Source organism: Charadrius vociferus, unplaced genomic scaffold (genome assembly GCF_000708025.1).
Source record: "Charadrius vociferus isolate BGI_N301 unplaced genomic scaffold, ASM70802v2 scaffold94, whole genome shotgun sequence".
NCBI classification, from domain to species: domain Eukaryota; kingdom Metazoa; phylum Chordata; class Aves; order Charadriiformes; family Charadriidae; genus Charadrius; species Charadrius vociferus.
Genome location: NW_009648031.1, coordinates 887087 through 904033, shown reverse-complemented (window position 1 = coordinate 904033; position 16947 = coordinate 887087). Strand labels below are relative to the sequence as shown.

Here is a 16947-nt window from a genome sequence, read left to right as displayed (position 1 = left end):
CGCTTAACCAGCTGTGCCAAGGCCCTAAGGTCTCTTTTGATTGTCCTTGGACTTCTTATTGCAGGGAATAACTGCCTGCACGAAAAATCAAGAATGGATAATAACTTGAGGGCTGTACCAGGGTGGGAAATTTTCTCATCACATCTTTAACCTGGGCCCCAGGGAGGCAGCAGACTTCCCTAAGAAGTGAGTCCAGTCTGTGTATTGGATCTTTTGTTCCCCTCAGAAGAGGGTGTCCTATGACAATGACCTTTCTTTTTTTCTTTATGGAAGCAGTTTTAATGCAGGTTGTAGGTCAACTAACCTCAGCCACACCTCCGACCTAGACAAACCATTGTCCTTGTCATTGTCTGGTTCCACTTGCAGAGCCTCATACTTGTTATGCAAGGGCACCTGGGAAGGTGGAGCATTCACAGAAGAGACACCTGCTGTGATGGGCAGAAACTTGTCACCATTGCCCCCTATCTGTTAAGTCACCACATCCAGCCAGGTGGAGAGAAGATAGGGAGTCCTCTGTATCATGCGTCCTGTCTGCCTGATAGGTCTGTCCCAGTGAAGGTAGCGTGCAGTTCCAGTAACCTCTCAGGCTGCTTGATACTCCTCAACATACCTCCCCTCGGAGCTCTGTCGCTAAGCAGAGGAGTTTCTCCCTCCCTGGGTGCACCTCCCACAGGCACGCTCACTACTGTGGGAACCCTGGGGGACACAAGCTTCAGAAAACTACCCTGTGCACCACACCAGAGCACTCAGCTGCAGATTGTGCTGGTACCAGTGCTGCTTGCCTGGGGTTAAGAGCAAAGATGGGCACAGCTGTGGAAAACAATCTTAAATCACAGGTCAAGAAATAGAGCTTGTGAGGTGACATACTTTTCCCCTGTTCCTACCATGACTGCAAAGACGGCTGCCCGCAAGGGGCCACATTAACACTATCATTAACTACATTTCACACACTTGTGGGGGGTTTCTTATTCACGTACACTGTACTTCACAAAAAACTAACTCAGCAATCTGTATTTCACAATTTACTTCAAGCGGAACTGAATTAAATGGTACCCCTCAGCCCAAACAAATTCAGAAGTAAAATTTTCACAACTAAACATGTGACTTTGAACCCAGATTACCAAGGCTTAGGAGAGGTCTTTATGCAGAATTAAATCACAGAGAAGCATAAAGAGACTAAATAAAACTGGCCTGGTGGAAAAGTCATAGAAACATAGAATAGTTTGGATTGGAAGAGACCTTTAAAGGTCACCTAGTCCAAACCTCCTGCAATGAGCGGGGACATCTTTAACTAGATTGCTCAGATGGCCACTCAGAGCCCCATCCAACCTGGCCTTGAGTGTTTCCAGGGATGGTGCATGTACGATGTCTTTGGACAACCTGTGCCAGTGTTTCACCATGAGGTTTAACAAGATCTTACACATCTAAGAGTTTGAAGGACACGCACAGGACAGAAGTTAAGATATTTCACAATACAATAAATTGTCCCTCAGGAGTGGCAACCACATTGAGGCAGAAGCTAATGCAGCATGGACAGCCAGCCACCACCTCGTGGCATCAGTACCAGTGGGGTCAGCTGCTCCTTCCAGCTGGGGAAAAGCATAGAGATGCTGTGCTTTTCCTCTTTTCTTCAAGTTGTATCTCCCCCTGATTTAAGCTATTTACACAAAACTTTTTTTTTCCCCTCTATAAATTAAATCGGTTTATGTTTTTCAAATAGACAAATGAAGCAGTAAAGATTTACATTACTTTATATTGCCAGAGAAATTACTTGAACTGACATGAGTGGGCTTTGGAAACCAACATACACTATGTCCTGTTTTCCTGTGGCAAAAAAATTCTTGCCAATAATTCTAGGTGCTTTCAGAAGCCAACATTGCAACTTTTAAACATACTTTTGTCTTCAAGAACAACTCCTTTTTATGATTTCACATGCTGTAACTGCAGAAGAGAAAATACCTGTTTCAAAATGAGACCTGTGATGTTGTTATAAAAAAGTGCTGTAATAAAATTTAAATTGGTAATATATATTTAATTGTATCAGTTTTTTAAAAAATATATAATTATTAGAAAAAATAATTATTTGATCAACTGGGTAACCCACTTTAATGTTTGGCCACAGCATTTTGGCCAATGGAAGCTGATTTTTCACAAAGGTAGCATTGATTTGCTCTGGGGAGAGAAGAGGAGGAAAGCCTGCTAGATGGAGATTCTTATCAGTTAGGTAATCAGCTAGATTTATCATCTGGTGAACTGATCTAGACTACCAAGAAGTTACAGAAGAGGACCAATGAAGGTAAAATTTCATGATCCAGAATATGGAAACCACACCTACATAGAGACTTAAAATTCAGGGTGATCTATAGGAAAAGTAATAATTATGATTCTTTTAGAAATAGGAACACAATGCTATTAAATAGCATAAACTGTTTAGCCAAGAAATCTACTGCAGAATGGGAATTGTTGATACTGTAAAGCCACAAGCAAAGCTGATGCAATCATTGTTACATAATGTAATTTTTATGTTTTAAAAGTGCTTCAAAGCTGGAAAATATTGTGTCACAGGCCTCTATCAAAATGGTTCCTAATTAAAAATTTGATGATTTCTGTAGATGGCAAAGGCAATAGGAACATGACAGTGACTCCCAGCATGTTTTGTACAGTTAAATAGGCATCAGTAAAAAACACCTGACAACTGCTCTACTGGATGTCCCATAACAACTTTCACTCTAAAAATGACTCACCATTTTATCAAAGAGGAAGCATATCCTCAATTTACAAAAGCCAATATTCATAACTGTGCCTAGAGCATGCAAATACTGTTTTTAAAAATAAATTAATATATTAACTGAAATGCCTGGCAAATTTCTGCCTCTGAACAGGATCTGAATAAAAGTTCTAGAGCAAGGTACTGCTTTAGATCCAGAATGCAATTCTAAATCAGCAAACAGATTTATTTGCTTCTGTTCCTAACACAGTATATTCTAATATTTGCTAGACATATAAGCCCACTACTGCTCTTTTTTAAGCTCATAAACAAACTACTCTGCAGTAACTGCCTAGACATTAAACAAACACAAGTCACTGGTGCCAAATTGTTCTTTAGAGAAAAAAAGAAAGAGAGGATATTTACTGTAAAAACAACAAAATCCTCCAAAACTAATTATGTATCTATATATGTATATACATACACACATGTATATACAGAGAAACAAAAATGCAGGTATACATATATATATACATATACTTACATTTATACAAAAACATACATAAAGAGTGAACACCATAAATAGCAAAATAAGCCAATTAACAGCCCTTTTTTAACCTGGTTTTGTCTTAAATTTTCTTATGGAAAGCTGCATGACTGTTTTCAGGAACTGCTGTTTGTCTAAGATTTCTGGAAATGCAAGACTTATCAATGAAACACCCTGATGCTGCTGGACTCTAATATTTCTTAGGCCTATGTACGACAGCTCTGAAAGTCTTATGAAGTACGGTTATGCTGCCAGAAATTCTGGACCTTCCTAACGCATATAAATTCGCCCATTTTGGTTGTATAGGATGTGCAGAGAAGGCCCAACTTTACAGCATTACATTTATTACGGTGTTCTTCTCTGAGCAGTGTATGTGTACTTGAGAGGTCAAATGCTCTTCTCAAGCCAACACAGGTTATCTAAAACCAGCTAGTCAAAACATTTATTTTTGTGAAACTGAGGCAGATGTTAATCTATGCTGAGATCTGTAGGACTGCAACTATAAAAATGAAGAAAAACTAGCTCCCAGTAACCTCAAAAGCACAACCTTTCTCTCTCCCTCTGTGCTAATTACGTGGAAGTCTAGAAATCAGTTGTCCAGTGCTATGCTGTGAGCCACACAATAAAACGTCTTTCCTCAACCCGACCAGATTCCCCAGAACCTAAGCTCTCAGCAACAGCTTTCCTTTTTTTGTTTCCTATCACCTCTCTTCATTTGTAAAGCGCATAGCTCAGTGGAGGCATTATGTGATGGTACCCTAAGGATAAACGTGAGAAAGATAAAACTTTAAATATGTTAATTCTGGCACAGAAAAGGCATAGCATTCAACTCAATGCACCTGAGAGCGAAATTATTGAGCTGAATAGTATTTTGAATTAGAAATCAAAAAGATTTCTTGTCTCCGAGCAGGGACAGCAATTGGCAAGAGTCCTTTTTCATCTTAAGTATGCTGTCAGTTTTATCACCCTTATGAATTCAGCTGCAACCCTTAAAACATTTAAAACTTTTCCTAGTCATGAAGGAAAGATTTTTACTTTGATGACTTATTCAAATGTTGATCAGTAGGATTGAGTTTTATTATTTGAGCAATGTGGGAAGTTTTCAACCTAAGACTTTCCAGGATTATTTTTTTTTTAAGAGATGTTTACTTTTATATATATATATATATATGGACAGACGGGTTTCAGAATTCAGACAAAAAAGATAATGTTCCATAAAGATCTACTTCCTTGTCCTAGTCAGGAACAGTATGTAGTATAGTAATTAAAAGGTCCATTGCAATTAACAGGAGCTGCAGGTGCACTTCATAATTTACTTTACAATTTGTTCTTGGCCTGCTGGAACATTACTTCTATTATAAATAACATCCTGCATGACAAGTATCATATTATGCAAGCCACAAAAATAAAGCACTCTTTATTTGATTAACTGGTTCAGCTAATATAGAAAGTTTTAACTTGATGACTGATTGCACCCTTTGAACAAGCCGATTTCTATCCCCGTAATTACATTTGGAACAACAGATACATGTAATTTCTAGGTGTTTAAATTCATGGCAGCAATGACGAATTAACAATGAACTGTTATTAAGGGAGTATGGGGTTCCAAATCCGAGCCTAAACAAACTGCAATAAGGAGCATAAACCACCAGGTGACTCAGACATGGACTGAGCAGCTCTTGAGAAAGCAGTTGGGTTGTCTTGCTGGACAAGCAGGTGACTGAAGAATAAGATGTCATTTTAGAAGCTGGTTTTACGGAGCCAAGCAGATCCACCTCCAGCACAAATCTGCTATGCTGTTATATGCTACTGCTTTATCCTTTTAAACCAGCCTAAGTTCCCAAAGAGCTTTTAAACTGCTTCTCTGTCAGCAAATGGTTTCTTTCATTAACCCTGAAATGTAATCCACCTTGTTTGATGGAAAATTCTTAAACTATAGCAGAGAAGTACAGAATTTCATATGTAACCTTTGGTCTTCTACATGACTGCTATTCTCACGCACGTTACTTTGTGTTTTCCATACTAAAACATGGCAGCATTCTATTTGTATTTCTAAATTCATATGGCCCCTTGGTCAACTATTCTGACTGCACAGTTGTCTATATGAATTTTATATACATTACACTTCTGGAAGCAAATGTATTAATATTCAGTATCTAATATTAAGTAGTACATTTAATTAATTAAAACAATTATTTTTCCTAATAGCATTTTGTATATATGGCATTTCCTAGATTAGGGACTAGTTTTCCTAACAGTATTAAACTGAATTAATAACAAATTCTTATGGTAGTCCACAAAATACCCTGGATTGATTTTTTTTTTTACTATCATTAATCCTTAGTTATAACGGTTAAGTCTTACATAAACATTCATGGCTCATTTCAAGTAAGCTTAAATTTCCATATACAGTTCCTAGAAACCATATGAAATGCATATTGCAGCTCATGTATTTTCTCCACAGTCAACAATGTAATACCAATATCATAGCAACCCGTAAATAGTTTGTGAAACACATCAGATGTTTACAGTTTGTAACTGCACACAACTGATGTTGGACTTATTTGGGAGGTGTCAGCTAGAGATAGAAAATATGCAATCACAGGAGTAGGACAGATCTGCACTTGTGACTCATATTCCCACTTGCACTTCCAATAATGTTGTGGGGCCTCTTTATTTTTTTAACATTCAGCTGTTGATTTTGTATTTATTTATATTTCTAAGATCAGGAATTAGTGCATTTAGCAGCTGTTACTGAGAATTTAAGAAACCACCAAAATAGTAACTTGACAATTTAGAGAAAATATTTGCTAAGAGAGAATGAACTTTTTTCTCTAGGGAATGTGCAAATTTGCTTCATTTGAGTAAGGAACTTTATTTAAAGTAATTGAAATGAAAAATATCACCGAAACTTTAGAAAAGTCAGCAATAAATATGAAACAGTAAGAAGCTTAGCTACACTACTTGTAAACACAATGCAAATTTGTATCAGCCTGATTCTTTTCTAGTGATTTACTTTAAGAAATCTGAACAGTCAAAAAAAAAAAAAGAAAATTGAGAAAATGCAACATGTAAGTAAATTTTATGTTGGAAAGAAAAGATATATTTGTTGTCTTAAATGTCATGAAATCTCGTCATCCTAAGCCAGATTTTAAATTGCAGTGAGAAGTTAATCACAGCCTTTAATATACTGAATGTTCAGGTGAAGGAACCCAATCACCAGTAGCTAGTGCGTCATGGCAAAAAAAGAATACTTTAAGGAAGGTAAGGTATGAAAAACATAAAAAAGTATATTTACTTTATAACAATTATTTTTTTATTTAGAACAGAAAGCTTGTTCTTTTATATTCATAAACATATTTGAAAGTATTCTGGTAAACAGCCTTTGTTCTGTCATTCTTTCCATAATTACTTCAAACTCGCTTGAGTAGAGATCTGAACAGACAGTGCAGGTTCAAGCTCATTAAAAGTGCAAATGTATTTGCAGCTAAAATAATGAAAAATTCTCTTCCATTCAACAGAACCTAATTTCAACAAATGTCAGGTGGCAATGAATAAAAAACCCCAAACTGCTTACTCCTGAACTGGCGAAGGAACGTAATTCCTGGGCATCTGCTTTCAAAAATTGCACAAGAAATTTTTAACAAAGATGGAAAATACAAAGACCAGCCAGCACCACTGTCACAACTCTGTCGACAACCTCATTTACAAGTCTTCACCTTATCAAGCTCCTATGTGAGATGTTGCTTCTGCTCCTGATATATATTCCCTTAACTAGCTCTGCCTGGCTCATGCGTTCCTATGCTGCAACCACAGCCCTGGGTCTTGCTACCACCCAGGTACTTGAGTGCACACAAGAGCCCTGATGGCAAGCCACTGCCTCCTTAAGTCATCCAAAACTTGAATGTCCCAGTGACATGGCTCAGCACAGACACGCACAGCATAATACGGCCTGATGCGTCTCAGGGGACAAGAAGGCAGAGAGACCTTCTGATGGTGCTGTTTAGAAGATTTTGTATTCAAAACGATTGCTGGGGTATGAAGAGGACGAAAGAGAGAGGTTTTCTCCCTCTTTTTTGTCTGGAGTTAGGAGCATCTGTTCAAGTGGCCACTGCAATTTCCCCTAGTCTCCCAAGTCTCCCTTTCAGTGAGAGTAATACTGTTCCAGAGTACAAGCTGAAACTTTTCCAAAACATGCTCTTTGCTGTAAAGTGCTAACGAAAACTCAATTAAATTCCCAATTTGCTAACTATCAGCATATCAGACTTTCAATCAAGTTTCACTTTATTCAACTGCCTAGTCTACTCCAAAGTTTGCAGTAGATAAAGTAACTAGATGTGTTAAAATTACATTCCCACCTAATTGTTAGCTGGATGGATTAGAGTGCAAGATACAGAAACATTAAACACTGAACTCAAACTTCTATGGCTTTGAAGCTCTTAGATAAAGGCAAATGAAAGATAGCATCCTACGCTAACACAAGTCAAGCGTAACCTCTTGATCTTCAGTACCAAAGAAAGGAGATTCAAAGCCAATTTTAAGTCTGTGTTTCTTCTGGGATCAGCATTTGACCTTTTAAAACTTAAAAAAAACCCAGCTTCTTTTTACTGAAGAGCAGTACAGGTTCCTCAAATTGTTTTGAGATTTAGTTTGTTTTCTTGTCTGTTTTTAATTAAGTTGTCCTTTTATGGTCCAAGTAATTCTCATTCATTAAATTCCCCTGACTACTACCAAGATTAATATTAGTGTCTACTGAACCTATGATCAGTTTCAGTTATTTATAGGATATCATGGGTTTGATCTGGTTTACAGTTCTTGTTATGCAGGTAGTTTAATATTTATTCCAAATTATTTATGAAAACTGGATTAACATGCTGAAACTATCAGAATGACATCATGTATCAATCTTCCATTTTCAAGTCAACCAACCACGGGGTTCATGATGGCTACAGGAAATATTTTGAATTCATAGTGTTCTTTATCAATGCAGTGATAACATTATATTCTCATACAGAATAAATAGTAGACCATTTAACAGTGCATGCCCAGGAAAACTCACAAAGAATTCTGTAGAATTCCCCTTCCCCCCGCCCCGAAAATATATCTATATATATATATAGATATATATATATAATCTGTGCATCAGAACATGAAATATGCCTGAGTGTGTCAGAACAGTTCGCCCAACAGATTGCCACCAACATTGCTAACAAAAGATGGTCATTAAGGCAAGCACAGAAGACTGGCCACTTTCTCTAGCCTGTTCACCTCATACTCGCCTAGAATCCACTGTCATTAGATTAAGGGGTTTATAGGGCTGAGTCATCATATTTTCCTTCACAGCCTCCTGTGACCAGCAAACCTCAGACATTCAGAAACCATACTGTAAAAAAACTAATTTTAAAATTGATTTTACCATCTCTTACAGTTTCAACAACTACCCTTTTACTTCTGGTACTGAGGAATTAAGTGAATAACATGTCGTTCCACAAACAGTTTGCCCACCACTTTGATTTTGTAAACCTCAGTCATATCCCTCCTGCGACTTCCCTCCAGATTGAAGATTCCCAGCTGCTTAGTCTCTCCTCACAATACAGTCACTCCAAACCCTGGCTCATTTTAGTTGCCTTCCTCCATCTATGCTTTTCTTAAGTCCATCATACCCTTGGACAGGCAGAGAGCAGATCTGCACAAAGTTTATGACAGTAAACCGACAATTTTCTGGTTTGTTCTCAACATCCTTACTGATGCTGCCTAAGATGTTATGGCTTTTTTTTTGGCTGCCTGTCCACACTGAGCCTGCAAACACTGTCAGTGATAATGCCAGAATCACTTTGAGTTGTAACTGCCATTTGCAAGCCCAGCATCATGAAAGCATGGTATAAAATGTTTCTCGGAAGTGTACATTACCTCACATTTATCTGTGATGAAGATCTGCCACTTGTTGCCCCTCCACTCAGTTTTGGAGTTTTCCTCTATCAGGTTAGCATTTGACTACCTGAGAGATCTTAATGTCATGGACATCCTTGGAAATGTCACGATATACCTCCTGTCTCCAACTAAATTCTCAGATTTATACACCTTACAAAGATATCTATGTTGGTTTCTGTTACTTCTGTAATCTTCCCCCAGCCCTGACCCCAACTGATGAGTATGTTTCAATTTGGCTTGAGAAATATGTCCAAAATGAAGTGTCTATGCCCCATCTGTAAACTGTGCGGGATTATCAAAGTCAATTTCTTCCATCTTCGTAAGCAATAGCAAAATAGACTTTACAGTACATAAAAATTCCTTGCCATTTAAATAATGCTTAGCAACATTACACTCGAATTTGAAATCACTGTCAGATTTCATTTCTGGAGTCCATGCAATTGCTTATTTCTTCCCACTTCCTTTATCTTGAGATCTGCTGAGCCAAAAAATGTAATAGAAAACAAAATTTCAGTTGATCACTACTCCTCTGTTTGAGCTACTGAGATTCAGCTTTCAAAGCAGAGCACAATGTATTGACTAGAAAGAATAAAACATAAATTCTATTAAAAAGAATAGAATCAGTTTTCTTTCCTGATTTGTAGACGTTTCTAAATGTTTTATTTCTTTTTTTTTTTTAATTATTAAATGAATATGTATTCTACCCAGCCAGCTCTCCTTTCAGAATCACCTTCTTCCATTATGGTTTTGAAATCTGTTTCTATTTTCTCATTCTCAAAATTGACTTAAACAAAAATCTTAGAACCCCCTTCATAATCATGGAATTCTTTTAACTGTGAACATTTTAATTTTTAGGAAAGATAAAGAAATATTAAAGGACTATTAAAACTTAAGTGACCCAAAATATAAGCACATTGGCTTAGAAGTTTGTTTGGAAAACGGTCTATTAAAGCTATTCTGAAAAAGAGGAGTGAAAATATTTTAATTCACCCAGATGGATTATAATTTATATTATACTGAGATACTAATATGCCATAGTACACAAATACATGCAATGGACAATGCGTGACTATATTAGCTCTTTTGGACTGCAATTAGAGGTCACTTCCTTCAACTTTTCTTATTTGTCCCATGATTTTTTCTCAATAAAAAATTAAGGCACTTTTGGTGACACGGGTTTCAAGCCTTGAGAACCTGAAGAGAGAACCTGACTGTACCCCAAACCAAGTTAGGACAACTAATGAAAAACTAAAAGATGCTAAAGCATAAAACAGATAAAAATCCCATGATACCAAGGCTATATGCAGAATGTGCAGCAGGTAAACCTACAGTCTTTTCATGCCTAGGGTCATCAATAATTGAGACCTAGCTAAAACACACCACATATTCCTGTCATCTAGGGCTTTTTTTCCTTTGAAAATCCAGTCTGTGAGAGTGAAAAGATGAAGGAAAGAAGAAAAAGCGTGCACTGGAAGGCAGCAGTTAGACCGAGGGTAGGATCTACCTCCAAGATGTGGTAGCAAAAACCGTTCCTTGGCTCTGACACAGCCAAGAAGACAGGTGCAAATGCCTCTGTCCTGATCCACACAGATCTCACTACAGTACATCAAAAGCATTGATATTAGTTTAACATAACACTATCTGTATTCCTCCTAGAGCAATGCATTTATTCATGCAGAGTTCACTAATAGAGGTCTCTGCAATCATTGTCCTCAAAATTACACAAGCTGTGATTCCAGAGGAAAACAAACCAACTGGTCAACAAACCAAATAGACCAAAAGGAGGAATGCACATGCAAGTGTTTATTTAAGATCCTTCATCTAGGGAATATTGCTGTATTATTCCCATTTATCGGATCCTAGGCTTCCTTAAAAATATAGGATGTGCCAAAAAATTCCATATACTGCTAACAGCGCCCTGAGCTAAAACAGATACTGCTAACAGAGTTTCTATTGATAAATGAAGGAAAGTACAATACCAATTTTTACCAGAACTGGAATATACTTCATATTCTCAGGAAAAGCATAACCACCAATCTCTTCTGTGTTGCTGCAGCAGCCTACAGGGCTATTAAAATGATGCGTTATTGTTTTGTAAGTGCTAGCACTTACATGACAAGTTAAGGTTTGGAAACACAGATGGGTTTCCATTGTACGAAAGAACAGCTTTCATTGTGGTAAATAAAGGCCAAGGACTCCCTTGTGTAACAAGCAGCATTACCATCAACACCTGGAAATACGGCAGAAAGCAACATTTAAAGCACCACTGTAGCTTCTGACAGCTGTAGCTTACTTGTTGCATCTCCTCCTTTAACATGTTCCATGTGAAACCTTAATCGCGATTAAACTCAACAAAAAGCTTTCAGGATGCTCCCTTACCACTCCAGCAAACGTTTTCACAGTTTTTCCCCTCCATGGCTCTAAACCAAAAAAATGGCACGATACATCGGAAGTAACAAAACTGTTGCACACTACTAGTTCTCCTACTAAATTTCCAACGCTCATTAATGTACCCCTATAAGGAATATCCTGGGTTTTTTAAAAAAAAAAAAAACCACACACGAAGAAAGCTTTGCTAGCAATTGTATTTTAAAGCAGAATGTTGTATCAGTTTAGGCCTAGCATCTAGGTTAAGAACTTATACTTTTATAAAACCTACTATAGCCAACAACAAATTTATTTTGTTTTCCAACTGGAAATTCTCTTTTTAAAGGAGTCAAACTATTTTTGTATTATCTGCAGCTCAAATACTCCATCTTCCTGTGATTGCATGAGAAAAACAGGTCTGAAAGTGATTATAAATACCATTAAGTTTAACCAATCCATTCTTTTTATCCAGCCTATGAAATGCAGATGCTAATGACATTAATGATAAGCAGTGAATTACATTAGGATTACCTGTATCAATTAGCTAAGGTATATTAGTACAACAGAGATATATTTTAATGACAAGCTATCAAATAGAAAGATGCTAAATCAACTGTAAATTCTGTAAATGAAGCTCTAATCTTTTAAGCATTAGGAGTGGAATTATAAAAATGTGGAGTATGGAAGGGAGTGGTGGTCACTGACAGGATTAAGTAGAAAAGAAGTATTAAACAAATGATTGTGGATGTGAAATTTAATTTCTGATAATTAATTATGAATATGAAAACTCCAGAAGTTGAGAGCTCCTTTGAACATTTAAGTCAGAAGAAAATCAAAAATAACCAAAAATAATTTCACAATGTTTTTCCTCTTTTAACCTACCTCTTTTTTTTCTCTACCAGCTGTCTGCAGATCTCCTGCCACCGAGTATTCAAACTTTCCAGTTGTTCCTTCAGCACCTTAGCATCTGCTGTTGACGACTGCTCAATAATCTCTTCACCAGTTACGTTCAATGTTTTGACAACAGTTTGCTGTCGCCCGATGCCATCCTGAAGCTCCTGAAAAATAAACCCCACATACACGTATTCATAAAAATGTCAAGCATGCAACAAAATGCTTCATCACATACTGGCCAGATGGAAAGAGGTGAAAGTTTTGGCTCTCCTCTGAATTCCAAACGAAAAATCCCAAGGTGAGTAGACAGAAAGACACGTCTAATGTTTTTGTAACAGGCACCTTTCAGTGCCTCTCTACAGCCTTTTTTCCCCGTATTCTTGTCTGCTAGAGATCATTACAGCAATATTCTGCAGATCAATTAACAAGAAAAACTTGTGAACAAATTTACTTCTATACCCCCAAAGGTATACACCATGTTTATTTAATAGCTGATGAAGCATTGTAAAATTTAAAGTGCACAGTGATTGGAATTCCTATTAGCTATCAACAAAAATAAGTAATGTCAAGAAAGCAAAGACCCTTTGAAGCCCTTCTCTTGATTCCATTAAAGAACATGTTTGCCTCCAGTTGTGAGAAGCCTGATAATCCATTCCCTCATGCTTTTTTTTGAGGGGTGGGGGAGACAAATTACATTTCTAAGTATTACCTACATTGCTTCTACTTACATAGCAAAATGCAAAACTACCAGAAGATAACCAAGATGGACCATTTTTCAAGTTTTACTAAATGCATTAAGATACATTTGCTATACCTTGTAGCATTAAAAGACTATCATACCTGTGCTACCTTACCTCATGTTTAAAAACAATACAGTTCTGAATCTTTAGCTTAGATTTTAACACTGTATGCCCATTGAAGAAAGTTCATATTTATAAATATGGAAATAAATCTTCTCATATTTTTAATCATCAGTAGAGCATGAGTAATTTTTTCCTTGAATTGCTCAAAATATACAAGCAGGGAAGTGTAAAATAATTTTCAACGGTTTACTGCTAAAATGAGTAGAAACTGAATAACTTCCACAATTCATACTTATCATAGGTTTCATAATCTCAGGGAGTGTGTCTGAATCCTATCTACGTACAAGAGCTTTTGAGTAAAATGCTGAATCTACCTTTTCCGGAAGAAACCAAATATTTTAGCATATCATCCTCTGGAACAACAGTATATGCTTGTTTTCTCTTTCTAAACACATATGGTAAATTACAGAGCAAGTTAGTAAAACTGCATATAAACGTTAAATTAAATTTGTCCATGAACTGGTTAAAATGGGTGTGATACAGCTTTCAGGAATGTGAAAGATGAACATAACTACTACTTATCTAGTTTTTCATATAACTTGCCCGTTAGATCTTCAGGCATGAGATTATGACTGAAAGTTTACAAACTGAAGGATACTTCTAGCTAACTTGTTTTAACAGGACCACACCTCAGCTGCCAGTTACTAATTCATTGAACCACAGAAAGTCAGTTGCACGCCCTCTCCCAGCTTTTGCACAGATTTTACATGGACAGCTTGAACACCAACACCAGTACAACCTGGGGCCAAATTCAGCTAGCCTCTGTGGCATTTACCTACAGTCCTGGATAGAAGTCATAGTCCTGACAGTACTAACTTCTGCCTCAGCTAAGCTTATTCTTATTATACTTTCTGTTTGGTTTTCTGCAGTTTCTTTTGTTGTTATAAAAGAGAAGTCCTCAAAAATTACTCCTGTCTTTGGTACCTCTCAGTAAAAACTATTATTCTGGTTTGGTTTTTTTTTCCCCAAATTATTTTCATGTCCCATAGTTTCAGAACAAAAGAGTAGCTGTGATGGGCATAATGTTGCAGTAATCTGCATGCTCTTTTATTATGTTTTGATAGAATGAGAAAACTTTTTTCTGCTGGATCCTAGCAAGCTACAATAGTCCGATCACATCACATCAAGCACTCTGCTGGCCTGAAGTGTCCCCACACACTTTGCTTTGCCTGTGGAACATCTAAGATTTTAAGCACTGTAGCAGAAACTGCAAGATCTTCTAAGGCCCAGAAAAGACCCATAAGAGCCTCTTACTTTGTGGTATCAGATTTTCTTGTCTTTCCATGATGCACGTTAATCCAAATAATACCTGGTCCAAATTTTGGCTGTTATTTTCATGTATATCATTCACCGTTTTAGCTGTTATAGTCAGGTAGCTTGCCTAAACGCAAATATCCTCTATTATTGTGAAGCTGAAAAGTCATTGGTCTTTCGAGTACACACCTCAGTTTTGGTAACGCCCAACTTAAAATTAATATCTAGGTTTTGTACACATCCACTGTATTTCACACTGATTTTAGCTCTAAAGCCTTTGCATTATGCAGTAAGGAGCATTACACATATACATCACAACAACAAGATGTATAGTCTACGGAAAAATATATCACAATAAAGTGGCTTATTTCCAGCGAGGCACCTGAAACAATTGTGCTATTGCATGCACCTGTATGAGCTTAAGATCCATACCACTTACAGTAAAAAAAAATAACTCAGAACAAACTTCTACTTATATGCAGCAGGACTGTTCATCTGGAATAGGAGATCAAGGCAAGAAGAAAAAAGAAGATAAATTCTACTTGCTGAACTCCAAAGTTTTTAGAATTAACATTTGTAGAAATTGGAGGTTATCTTGGCACCAGCTTTCCTAAATGACAGAAAGTATAATAGTATACTGACTGGTGATTAAGGAAAATGTGAATTGAAAACTGCTTTAAATAGTCTTACTGAGCCCTTTCCCTGTGTTCACAGTATCATAAATTAGTTTCTCTCCCTCCCCCAGCATACAGACAGAAAAATAATATAGTAACTATTACATGACCTCCACAATTATTTAAACCGGCACAAAATTAACCAAGGGAATTTTCTCTTTTATCTGGTGGCACGCTATGCAATAGGCCTTACTTATAACGTAAAAAAAGAAAATAGCTAGCTCAGTGGCGAAGACAGTCTTTGAACTTAAGATCCCTAATGCCGAAATGGGAACCTCACACAGGATGCGTAGGAAGGAGAAGTGCGAACTTCCACCAGAACATGAGAGAAGGCTTCTGGCCATGTGGATTTCAGATCACAATTCAGATTGGATTTCAACCCAATTTGAGTTTATTTTTTTCCAAGTGGTCTGCGCATTTGACACTCTTCACATGCCTAAACTGAAACACATGTGCTGATGAAGTTTGTCTATATTTCACGTCCTAAGAAAAAGCAGAATTTCCTTGATACAGGGTACTGCACAAAGCATGGCAACCCAGGAAGACATTTAGGGTTTTTTTTTCAACTATTTTTGTATAAAGAAGACAATAGTGTTTCTAACTATTTTGCTGAAAGTCATGTTTTCACACGCTCATCTCAGAGCTACAAACCACAACGACGCTTTTCACCACTTACATTCCGTATTTAAAACTGGTCGACAGCTCTTGTTCCCTATTCCCTCCCTACCCTTGCCACACACCTGCATGCGGACAAGGTGCTGGGAGCCTGTGAGAGGTCGCCTGCCGTGGCCTTACAGGTTATGGTGCTACGGAAGGAATATTGACGTTGAATCTGCTTCTTGTCGTTTCACTTGACATTTCACCCCTTCATACAGAAACAGTGAAGCGAAAGGGCAGGTTGCCCTTTGGATTCTCAGCTTACTCAGTCGGCCATCTGAGAGACTTATACTTGCAAGTACACAGTTTCTAATCACTTTATGAACAGAGTGAGCAAACAAACTTAATTAAAAATGATGTTTATATAATATTAAAAATAAAACAACTCAGGAAAGGTAAGACCTCATCATATTCATATACACAGCGCTAATCACGATTTTGAGTGGACTGCAGATACTTCTATGTACTTTGTGTTTTCAGCAGGTTGCATTTTTAGTTACTACAAAAAGCAGATGATAATATAAAATACCCATCCCTTTAATTTTCCTTTCTTGTGGTTCCCAAGCATAAGTAAGCAGGGAATGACATATCATTAAAGTAAGGTTTAAATATTCTCTCAGATTAAAAATTGCAAAACCAGTATATTAAAGGACTTTACCTCTCATACAGATCATTTTACACTTTGATAATGACCTCAACTAATTTAGTGTGATAACTTAAAACTGCCTAGACATTCATACGATGTTTCTTTGCTTCAATTAATTTCTTTTTATTTTCCAAGATTTACCTAAAATGAAAAATTATGCACATTTTCAGAAAACTTAAAAGTGGAATACATGCAAAAAAGAAATATGGGGTAAACACAGGGGAAAACCCTCACCAAAGTCAATAGAGCTGTTTCTGCAATTGCAGGGGACTCTGCCCATAATCACCTTGAAAACTCTGGCCTAGTTCACTATTGGTTTTAATTTTTCTTCTCACTTGTACCTTCTGGTCCTAGAAGCAACTGCTTAGAGACAACACAAGAGCAGCTGCTTGATGATATTTTTTTGC

General features: G+C 37.0%; 1 protein-coding gene across 1 annotated transcript in view; it reads right to left on the bottom strand.

Annotated features, from left to right (window-relative positions):
- DMD (dystrophin) overlaps positions 1–16947 on the bottom strand; it is a 927929-nt gene that overhangs the window by 429897 nt on the left and 481085 nt on the right. Inside the window, exon 44 of the mRNA XM_009883534.1 lies at positions 12435–12610. Coding sequence (XP_009881836.1) covers positions 12435–12610 — 176 coding nt within the window. The remainder of the gene's footprint in view (positions 1–12434; positions 12611–16947) is intronic.